Consider the following 10,997-nt stretch of genomic DNA (forward strand, 5'->3'; position numbering starts at 1 on the left):
CCCCACCTGACTCGATGGGCCGAATGGCCTCCTTCTGCACTGTAGGGTTTCTATGATTCTGAATGGGGAAATTCCTCCTCATCTCAGTCTTTTGGCCTTTTGGTTTCTTCCACTGAATAACTTCACACTTGTTCACATTATCTTTCACCTATCGTGTTCTCGAACATTTACTTAGCCTGACCATGTCTCCTTGAAACCTCCTTGCACTTTCCCCTCAACTTAGTTTTGGGAGAGAAAACAAAGATAGGATAAGTTGTATCTGTACATTTCTGGATCAGCAGCATCATCTTAGAAATAGGGGGAGTTAATTATTTTGGGACTAGGCTGAATTGAGGTTGAATTTGAAAACAATCATGGACAGGATACTACTTACACCTAGACCTCGATCCGGCAATGCGAAATGGGCAATAGTATGAGAGTGTATCTCTACAGAATTGTGACAATGGAGGAATGCCGATTGCAGTGTGTTTAAACAGTTACCCACTTGGGCCAGTATCCATTTCAGACACGTGGGGTGAGGGCTTCCTCGTGTCTGACAGTGAGGGGTCTTATCTGACGTGATCCAGGAACATAGGACCTAGGAGACGGAGTAGGCTGTTGGGTCCTTTGAACCTGTTCTGCCATTTGATATTCTGAATGGCCTCAGCCTAGTTTCCAGTGGGCCAACAGCACAAAGCCGCCTGTAATTTGATTATTCTTTCACCAGCTTGAGCATTCTTCACTTTCACAACTGCAGCCTTCACATTCTGAAAGGTGGTTTTGAAGCTTTCAGCTGGTGACGGTTCTTGTTCATTGAGCCAGCAACGGAATTGTGACCACCTCTTTTGTACCACTTTCCAGATACAACTTCTTCACTGGGTGCCCCAAGGCCAAGACCTGTACGATCATCCTTCGAGGAGGTTCAGAGCAGTTTATGGAAGAGACTGAGCGTTCCCTTCACGATGCAATAATGATCGTTCGACGGGCCATCAAGGTGAGGAAATAAAATTAACCTGACCTTAAAGCAAAATACTGCGGATGCTGAAAACCTGCAATAAAAATGCAGGATACACTCAGCAGATCTGGCAGCGTCTATGGAGAGAGAAACAAGAGTTAATGTTTCGTGTTCATGGGCCTCTTCTACAGAGCTGAAGAGAGAGAGAAATAGGATCAGTTGTATACTGGCGGGGTAAAACGGAAAGTCAGTGATAGTTTGGAGTTCAGGAGAGATTGACAAAAGATGTCGTGGACGTAAAACGAAAGGGCTGCTAATGGTACCATTAGAGGCAGAAGAGTGTTAACAGCGGCAAAGGTGGGATCGCAGAACGTGTAAGTAGTTACGTTCGGAGATCGGGGCGCTGTTTGGATCCTGGCTTTGCTGGTGTTTTTAGGCCCTGCTCCTCCACCTGATGCTGTGTCTCTTGCTCCCCCTTTCTAAAATGCGCAGAATGTCATTCAGTACAGAGGGTAAATCTGGCTGTGCAGCCTGCGAGCTTCACACCGGTTTTCTCACCTGACCCAACACCCTGTGCGTTTATGGGAAGATTCCACCCATTAGGTTTTACAATAATTGTCGGTTTCATGATCACCATCACTGAGACTAGCTTTCACTTCCAGATTTTATTAATTTAAATTCCACCAGCTGCTGTGGTGGAATTATTTGGACCCATGTGATCAGAGCTGTCTGGATTACCCCAGCGTACGTTGTTCAGCCTATCCCCCATGGTGAGGTGTGGGCCCATCTTGTTGTGTTATTCCGTTGGCATGCCTTGCTTGACAGTGTAGTAGTGAGTTTCAGCGATTGAGCAAAATGTTTAGCCTGGCACTGGGACGCTCAGGTGTCTGATCACTTATTGCTGTGTATTTGCAGAATGACTCTGTTGTTGCTGGAGGAGGTGCTATTGAGATGGAAATCTCCAAGTACCTGCGAGATTATTCCAGAACCATCCCTGGCAAACAGCAGCTACTGATTGGGGCGTATGCCAAGGCCCTGGAGGTGATCCCACGACAGCTGTGCGACAATGCTGGCTTTGACGCCACGAACATTCTCAACAAACTGCGTGCCAAACATGCTCAGGTAAGGACAGGTTCTCTGGCCACCCTTTCCAGGTGTGCCCTGTTACTGCAATCTGACTGAATCCTCTCGAGTGTCATTGCATGTCCCTGACAGATTCTTGCCATTTCCTGCTGATTGGCTGTTACCTATCCCAAATTTTTCCCAGAATCGTTACCGTGTAGTAGGAGGCTTATTGGCAAATCGAGTATGCAAGGGCTCTCTGAAAGGGCATGCTATCTAGTCCCATTCTCCTATCTTTTCCCTGTAACCTTGCTCAGTCTCCCTTTTCAGATAGCAATCCGATGCCCTTCTGAATACCTCGATCAAACCTGCCTCTGCCACCCCCTCATGAAGTTCCAGACTCCAACCAACCTCTGGATTAAACAAAATCCTCATATTATTTCTACTTTGGCCGTTATTTTGAACCTAGTTCTTGGTGCTCTATTGAGTGGGAACAGTTTCTCACTATGTACCCTGGCAATATCCCTGAGGATCGTGAATAGCTCTATCAAGTCTTCTCAGCCTTCTTTTCTCCAAGGCAAACAGAGCCAACCTCTCCAAACTGTCTTCATAGTTCTTTATCCTTGGAATTATTTTTGTGGATCTTCTCTGCACTCTCTCCAGTGCCTTCGCAACCTTCCTCAAGAATGGTGTTCAGAACTGGACACAGTACTCCAGATGAGGCCTAACTGGCGTCTTACACAAGTTCAACATGACCTCCCTACTCTTGTACCCAGTGTCTCTATTAATAAGGCCTATATCGGACTAGAATAAATATTGAAAGTTGATGGGCTGAACCATTTGAGATGGAGGAGCTCTCCCTGGGCTGGAAGAAAGTGGGATTCTGTATTGCTGGGCCTGGCGTTAGGGTGGGGAGGGGTAAACTGGGGAGAAGGATTCTGGGCCGAACTCTTGGGAGATTGATGTGTGTGTGATGGGGAGAGCGGAGCAGGGAACAGGGCTCTCGGCTGTGTGTGTGATGGGGGGAGCGGGAAACGGGGCTCTGGGCTGTGTGTGAGAAGGGGAGTGGGGAACAGGGCTCTGGGCTGTGTGTGTGATGGGGGGGAGCGGGGAACAGGGCTCTGGGCTGTGTGTGTGACGGGGAGCGGGGAACAGGACTCTGGGCTGCGTGTGTGATGGGGAGCGGGGAACAGGACTCTGGGCTGTGTGTGTGATGGGGGGAGCAGGAAACGGGGCTCTGGGCTGCGTGTGTGAAGGGGAGAGGGGAACAGGGCTCTGGGCTGTGTGTGTGATGGGGGGGAGCGGGGAACAGGGCTCTGGGCTGTGTGTATGAAGGGGAGTGGGGAACAGGGCTCTGGGCTGTGTGTGTGATGGGGGGGAGCGGGGAACAGGGCTCTGGGCTGTGTGTGTGACGGGGAGCGGGGAACAGGACTCTGGGCTGCGTGTGTGATGGGGAGCGGGGAACAGGACTCTGGGCTGTGTGTGTGATGGGGGGAGCAGGAAACGGGGCTCTGGGCTGCGTGTGTGAAGGGGAGAGGGGAACAGGGCTCTGGGCTGTGTGTGTGATGGGGGGGAGCGGGGAACAGGGCTCTGGGCTGTGTGTGTGACGGGGAGCGGGAAACAGGACTCTGGGCTGTGTGTGAGATGGGGAGCGGGGAACAGGGCTCTGGGCTGTGTGTGTGATGGGGGGAGCGGGGAACAGGGCTCTGGGTTGTGTGTGTGATGGGGGGAGCGGGGAACAGGGCTCTGGGCTGTGTGTGTGATGGGGGGAGTGGGGAACAGGGCTCTGGGCTGTGTGTGTGATGGGGGGAGCGGGGAACAGGGCTCTGGGTTGTGTGTGTGAAGGGGAGCGGGGAACAGGGCTCTGGGCTGTGTGTGATGGGGAGCGGGGAACAGGGCTCTGGGCTGTGTGTGTGATGGGGAGTGGGGAACAGGGCTCTGGGCTGTGTGTGTGAAGGGGAGTGGGGAACAGGACTCTGGGCTGTGTGAGATGGGGGGAGCGGGGAACAGGGCTCTGGGTTGTGTGTGTGATGGGGAGTGGGGAACAGGGCTCTGGGCTGCGTGAGATGGGGGGAGCGGGGAACAGGGCTCTGGGCTGTGTGTGTGATGGGGAGTGGGGAACAGGGCTCTGGGCTGTGTGAGATGGGGGGAGTGGGGAACAGGGCTCTGGGCTGTGTGTGTGAAGGGGAGTGGGGAACAGGGCTCTGGGTTGTGTGTGTGATGGGGGGAGCGGGGAACAGGGCTCTGGGCTGTGTGTGTGAAGGGGAGTGGGGAACAGGGCTCTGGGTTGTGTGTGTGAAGGGGAGTGGGGAGCGGGGAACAGGACTGTGTGTGTGAAGGGGAGTGGGGAACAGGGCTCTGGGTTGTGTGTGTGAAGGGGAGTGGGGAGCGGGGAACAGGACTGTGTGTGTGAAGGGGAGTGGGGAACAGGGCTCTGGGTTGTGTGTGTGAAGGGGAGTGGGGAACAGGGCTCTGGGTTGTGTGTGTGAAGGGGAGTGGGGAACAGGGCTCTGGGTTGTATGTGTGAAGGGGAGTGGGGAACAGGACTCTGGGTTGTGTGTGTGATGGGGAGTGGGGAACAGGGCTCTGGGTTGTGTGTGTGATGGGGGGAGCGGGGAACAGGACTCTGGGCTGTGTGTGTGAAGGGGAATGGGGAGCGGGGAACAGGGCTCTGGGTTGTGTGTGTGAAGGGGAGTGGGGAACAGGGCTCTGGGTTGTGTGTGTGATGGGGGGAGCGGGGAACAGGGCTCTGGGTTGTGTGTGTGAAGGGGAGTGGGGAACAGGACTCTGGGTTGTGTGTGTGAAGGGGAGTGGGGAACAGGGCTCTGGGTTGTGTGTGTGAAGGGGAGTGGGGAACAGGACTCTGGGTTGTGTGTGTGATGGGGAGTGGGGAACAGGGCTCTGGGTTGTGTGTGTGATGGGGAGTGGGGAACAGGGCTCTGGGTTGTGTGTGTGATGGGGAGAGGGGAACAGGGGTCTGGGGGGTCTGGGTTGTGTGTGTGATGGGGAGAGGGGAACAGGGTGAGAGAGATTTATGGTGGAGTGTATTGGCCTATGGAAGTGGAAATGATGTGTGAAATGTTTTGCTGAGGATTCGCTGCTCTGAGTGAATAATGTAATTTCTGAAGGGGATGTTTTACTGGGTGCTGTTCTAACCTCCTGTCTGCTATTTACAGGGCGGAGTGTGGTATGGAGTTGATGTGAACAATGAAGACATTGCTGATAATTTTGTAGCCTGTGTGTGGGAGCCTGCCATTGTGCGAATCAATGCCCTCACCGCTGCCTCGGAAGCAGCCTGCCTGATCCTGTCCGTCGATGAGACCATTAAGAACCCACGCTCCACTGTGGATTCATCTGCCGTGCCAAAGGGCCGAGGCAGAGGCAGACCGCATGCCCACTGAGGCAGCCTGGGGAGTGGGTTGCTGTTTGGTCTGACCTGGCACCAGTCTCTTACCTTGCAGCTGTCGTGCGCAGTAACTACCCATGAAGCTGCAGAGTCCAGGCAGCACCATCGGTCTGTTCAACAAGCTGTGCACAAGCTGCAAGTGGCTTCCTCACATGGTTAGCTCCAGGTTCACACCCTAGCAACAGCTGCATTTGGCTTTATTTATTATTTTCATCATTTTTATTGGAAAAAAATGTGTCTTGTGAGAAATAAAGTTCCAGTTTATGGGCAGCAGTGAGTTGTTTTGACCATTTATTGTGGCGTGAGATCCTTGTTTTCTATATGACTGACGTTTGCAGCACAGAAAGAGGCCATTCCCCCCCCGGCCCCCACCCCCATCCCACTCATATACTCCTAGCAACATTTTCTTTCTCTTCTACACACAGTCCTGTGCTCTGTAGATGCCTTGTAGAGATACAGATACCTGTAGATGTCTTGTAGAGATACAGATACCTGTAGATGCCTTGTAGAGATACAGATACCTGTAGATGTCTTGTAGAGATACAGATACCTGTAGATGTCTTGTAGAGATACAGATACCTGTAGATGTCTTGTAGAGATACAGATACCTGTAGATGTCTTGTAGAGATACAGATACCTGTAGATGCCTTGTAGAGATACAGATACCTGTAGATGTCTTGTAGAGATACAGATACCTGTAGATGCCTTGTAGAGATACAGATACCTGTAGATGTCTTGTAGAGATACAGATACCTGTAGATGTCTTGTAGAGATACAGATACCTGTAGATGCCTTGTAGAGATACAGATACCTGTAGATGCCTTGTAGAGATACAGATACCTGTAGATGCCTTGTAGAGATACAGATACCTGTAGATGCCTTGTAGAGATACAGATACCTGTAGATGTCTTGTAGAGATACAGATACCTGTAGATGCCTTGTAGAGATACAGATACCTGTAGATGTCTTGTAGAGATACAGATACCTGTAGATGTCTTGAAACCAGTTAAGACCAAGGTAAAGAGAAATATTTTCATTCAAATATTTTTCAATCCTTGGAATTCTCAAAGCCCCCACAGAGGCTTAGGGTGATCAGTCATTGAGGATATTCAGGGCTATGATGAATAATTTTTTGGACATCAAGGAATATGGGGTTTTGCCGAGTCTGAAAAACGACAACGGACAGGAGGTGGCTTCACGAACACCCAACCTTCTCAATGAACTTACAAAAAGCAACGGCAAACTTACTTTGGGCAAAAATACAGAGTGGGTGATCTTGGTCAACATTCCCCAAGGTCATCTCCATTGTAACCCAGAGCTGTTGGCACACCCCATGTTACAGAAAATGGAGTTATATTCATTCACAGGTTGTGGGTGTTACTGGCAAAGCCAGCATTATTGTCTATCCCGAACTACCCTTGAGATGGTGGTGATGAGATCCTTTCTTGAACGCCACTGAGTGGCTTGCTAGGCCAATTTGGAGAGCAGTTAAAAAATGAACCACATTGCTGTGGCTCTGGAGTCACGTGTAGGCCAGACCAGGTAAGCATGGCAGATTTCCTTCCCGAAAGGACATGAATGAACCAGATGGGTTTTTATGACAATGCAGTAGTTTCATGGACAATCTTACCAAGGGCAGTCTTCCATCACCAAGCACAGTGTGTTTGAAATGCTGTTCAGAGGCTATGGAGTGCAGGTCAGCCACAAGTCTTTAGACTGCCGGCCTGAGAGGAGCCAGTTAGGATTGAATGCCCCACTCCTTCCCTATTGGATGAGCCTCCTCTAATAGCTTTATTAGAGCGGCACGGTAGCACAGTGGTTAGCACTGCTGCTTCACAGCTCCAGGGACCTGGGTTTGATTCCCGGCTTGGGTCACTGTGTGGAGTTTGCACATTCTCTTCGTGTCTGTGTGGGTTTTCTCCGGGTGCTCCGGTTTCCTCCCACAGTCCAAAGATGTGCGGGTTAGGTTGATTGGCCATGCTAAAATTGCCCCTTAGTGTCCTGGGATGTGTAGATTAGAGGGATTAGCGGGCAAAATATGTAGGGATATGGGGGTAGGGCCTGGGTGGGATTGTGGTCGGTGCAGACTCGGTGGGCCGAATGGCCTCTTTCTGTACTGCAGGGTTTCTAGGATTTCTAATAGGGGAGCTCATTTTCTACGTGGCCCATGGGGGAGGTCTATTGATGACCCCCCATGGCTATCAGAACAGTCACCATTTTATTCATTCATGGGACATGGGTGTCGCTGGCTGGGCCAGCATTCATTGCCCATCCCTAGATGTCCTTGGAGGGCAGTTGAGAGTCAACCACATTGTGGCTCTGGAGTCATGTAGGCCAGACCAGGTAAGGACGGCAGATTTCCTTTCCTAAAGGACATTAGTGAACCAGACGGGTTTTTCCAACAATCGACAATGGTTTCATGGACATCATTCGATTCTTAATTCCAGATATTATTGAATTCAAATTCCACCATCTGCTGTGGCGGGATTCGAATTCAGGTCCCCAGAACATTAGCTGAATTTCTGGATTAATCGTCGAGCGATAATACCACTTGGCCATCGCTTCCCCATCACCGTTACTGTTTCCATGTGTATATATTACTATATAAACTGAACTTCAGTTCCCTAGCTGCCAGGGTGGAGCTAAACTCGTGTCTCTGGGATATTAATCCAATGATATAACCACGAAGCGGCTGTACACTGTGTGGTCTCTGCTAACAATCTTGCTGTAATGCTGAATATTTGGAAGCTGTTGGAAGCCCAGCAACAATACTGCATCTATCTGACAATGTGGAAGTTTACCCCAATATGTTCACAGAAAAGCAGCAATAAATATAAGCTGGCCAAATACTTTATCCGTCACCCAGTGTCAGACAGGAATGGAAGCATTGAACTTGATTGTGTCAACAAGAAGCCTCAGTAGTGGCTGGGCTCATAGCTGCCACACGCAAGGAAATGCCTGTGGCCCTCACAGCCTGAGGCTATTTTCAGAGGAAGTCTTCAGGGAAGCATTCTCAGCCCAGCCATCTTCAACTCTTCCATTAATATGTAATTAGCACATTATTTAGCATGCTCCATTAATATACAATCCGGGCCAAATGAGAATCCAATGCATTGCTTATGGAGTATATTTGTATGAAGAGTATTTTTGTGACAGGATGTGTGAGAGAGAGAGAGAGAGATGCGGGACGAGATTTTCCAGCCTCCCAGCTGTGTGTTTCCCGCCAGCGGGAGGTGGTGCGTTGTTTGCTAGCGGCGGGATTCTCTGGTCCCGCTGCTGTCAATGGGAATTCCCATTGATGTCACCCCACACTGCTGGGAAACCTGCGGGAGGGGGTGTGCTGTTGGCAGGACGAGAGAATCCCGCTGGCATGAATGGCCAGAGAATTCCGGCCGTGGTGTGTTTGTGTGTTGGTGTGTGTGAGAAATGTGTTTGTGTATGATATGGGGTGTATGTGATGGTATGTGTGTGAGATAAGGGTGTGTAATATGGGGGGGGTGTTTATGATGGTATTTGTATGAGATATGCGGTGTGAGATGTAGGGTGTGTGTGATATGTGTGTGTGGGTTTTGGGGTGTGTATGATGGTGTTTGAGATAAGGGTGTGTGAGATGTGTGTGAAATGGGATGTGTATGTGATGGTATGTGTGTGTGAAATGGGGTGTGTATGTGAGATATGTGGTGTGTGATATGGGTGTGTGTGCGAGATATGGGATGTGTGTGTGATGGTCTGAGTGTGTTTAAAGTTTATTGTCACAAATAGGCTTACATTAACAGTGCAATGAAGTTACTGTGAAAATCCCCTAGTCGCCACACTCTGGCGCCTGTTCGGATACACTGAGGGAGAATTTAGCATGGCCAATGCGGCTAACCAGCATGTCTTTCGGACTGCAGGAGGAAACCGGAGCACTCGGAGGAAACCCATGCAGACACGGGGAGAACGTGCAGACTCCGCACAGACTGACCCAAGCTGCGAATTGAACTTGGGTTCCTGGTGCTGTGAGGCAGCAGTGCTAACCACTGCGCCACCATGCTGCCCTACCAGTAATTTGTTGGGCTATTTTAAAACATGAAAAGCAAATTACTGGATGCTGATTAGTAAAACTTGGTATGGGATTTATGTTAAATGGTGGGAACTGTGAATTCTTAAGAAAGAGTTACTGAGGTACAGGACAAAAAGAATTGGAGTTACTGTGAGGTATATCGTACGGGTTAGAATGCAAAATGGATTTGGAAATTGCTAAGACTTTCCTAAAGATGGGGAGGTAACGTTGACTGGTTTACAAAAAGTAAGCAAGGGTCAGATAAATTTGGATTGCCTGCAGTGATATGGAAACTGACATTACTGAAAGCATAGCAAAACATTTAAAATTGCATTCATCAGATAGACCAATTTCTTTAAAGAGTGAAGAAATGGAATTAGCTAAAATTCAATGACAAAAGAATTAGAAATAATGGAAAAATATAAAGTGAAATAAGTAGAACTGAAGAAATTTGAAAAGCAAAAAGAAAGGGATAGAGAGAGAGAGGTTTTCAGAGGGAATTGGAAATGGAGAAGTTAGCAATGGCAGAAAGGGAAATGGAAAAAAAGAGCATTTCAGCTTAAAGTGGGGGAAGTAAAAGCAGAGAAACCAGAGCAGACTGAGGAAGGACATGACTAGGCATGAATCTGATGAGGGAATGTCTACATTTATACAAGCTCTTCCAAAATTTGAGGAAATGGATGTGGAAGCGTTCTTGAAGAGGTGAAATGGCCAAGAGAAATTTGGACAATGCTTTTACAAAGTAGACAGGTAGTTAGAGCGAATGAAGTGTATGCACCATTGTTGGAAGAGACATCTGTAGACATTGATGTAGTAAAGAAAGCTATTCTTAGTGTGCATGAGTTGGTTTTTGAGATGTGCAGGCAGAAATTTCAAAATGCAAGAAAGCAGCCTGGACAAACTCCCTTTGGGCGGCACGGTGGCGCAGTGGTCAGCACGGCTGCCTCACAGCGCCGGGGACCCGGGTTCAATTCCAGCCTCGGGTCACTGTCTGTGTGAAGTCTGCTCATTCTCCCTGTATCTGCGTGGGTTTCCTCCGGGTGCTCCGGTTTCCTCCCACAGTCTGAAAGACGTGCGGGTTAGGTGCATTGGCCATGCTAAATTGCCCCTTAGTTTACCAAGATATGTAGCTTAGGGGGATTAGCCATGGCAAATGCACAGGGCTGGGGAGGGGGAGGGGGGGTGTTGGTAGTCCTGTGTAAGATGCTTTCGGAGAGTCGGCACAGATTTGATGGGCCAAAGGGCCTCCTTCTGCACTGTAGGAATTCTATGGGGTTGTAAGGCCTTGCTGGGGAGTGCTGCCGACCTCAGATCCTTAGGGTGTGTAGGATTCACTGGGGTGATGTAATTCTCCTGTACTCAGTTAATTATGAAATATCTTAGTTCATTCTGAGTTGGCCAAATAGAGTTTGCTGAATGAGGTAAGACACTGGTTAACAGCCTTAAGGTGGAGATGTCTCCCCACAGTGTCTTTGTGCTTGTGCATGATTATTTCAGTCTGGATCTTTGTTAATGCGGTGGCGAGGTCGTTATTAAAATTTAAGCGATGAAGT

The 10,997-nt window shown here is 49.3% G+C and overlaps 1 protein-coding gene across 1 annotated transcript in view; it reads left to right on the plus strand.

Moving 5' to 3' along the window:
• Positions 1-5,675, plus strand: part of cct7 (chaperonin containing TCP1, subunit 7 (eta)) — a 35,731-nt gene extending 30,056 nt beyond the window's left edge. The window contains exons 10-12 of the mRNA XM_078205936.1: positions 841-973; positions 1,850-2,056; positions 5,173-5,675. Of these exons, the coding sequence (XP_078062062.1) occupies positions 841-973; positions 1,850-2,056; positions 5,173-5,397 (565 nt within the window). The 3' untranslated portion in view covers positions 5,398-5,675. The remainder of the gene's footprint in view (positions 1-840; positions 974-1,849; positions 2,057-5,172) is intronic.
• Positions 5,676-10,997: the final 5,322 nt, after the last annotated feature.

Source organism: Mustelus asterias, unplaced genomic scaffold (assembly GCF_964213995.1).
Source record: "Mustelus asterias unplaced genomic scaffold, sMusAst1.hap1.1 HAP1_SCAFFOLD_1097, whole genome shotgun sequence".
Classification (NCBI taxonomy): Eukaryota; Metazoa; Chordata; class Chondrichthyes; order Carcharhiniformes; family Triakidae; genus Mustelus; species Mustelus asterias.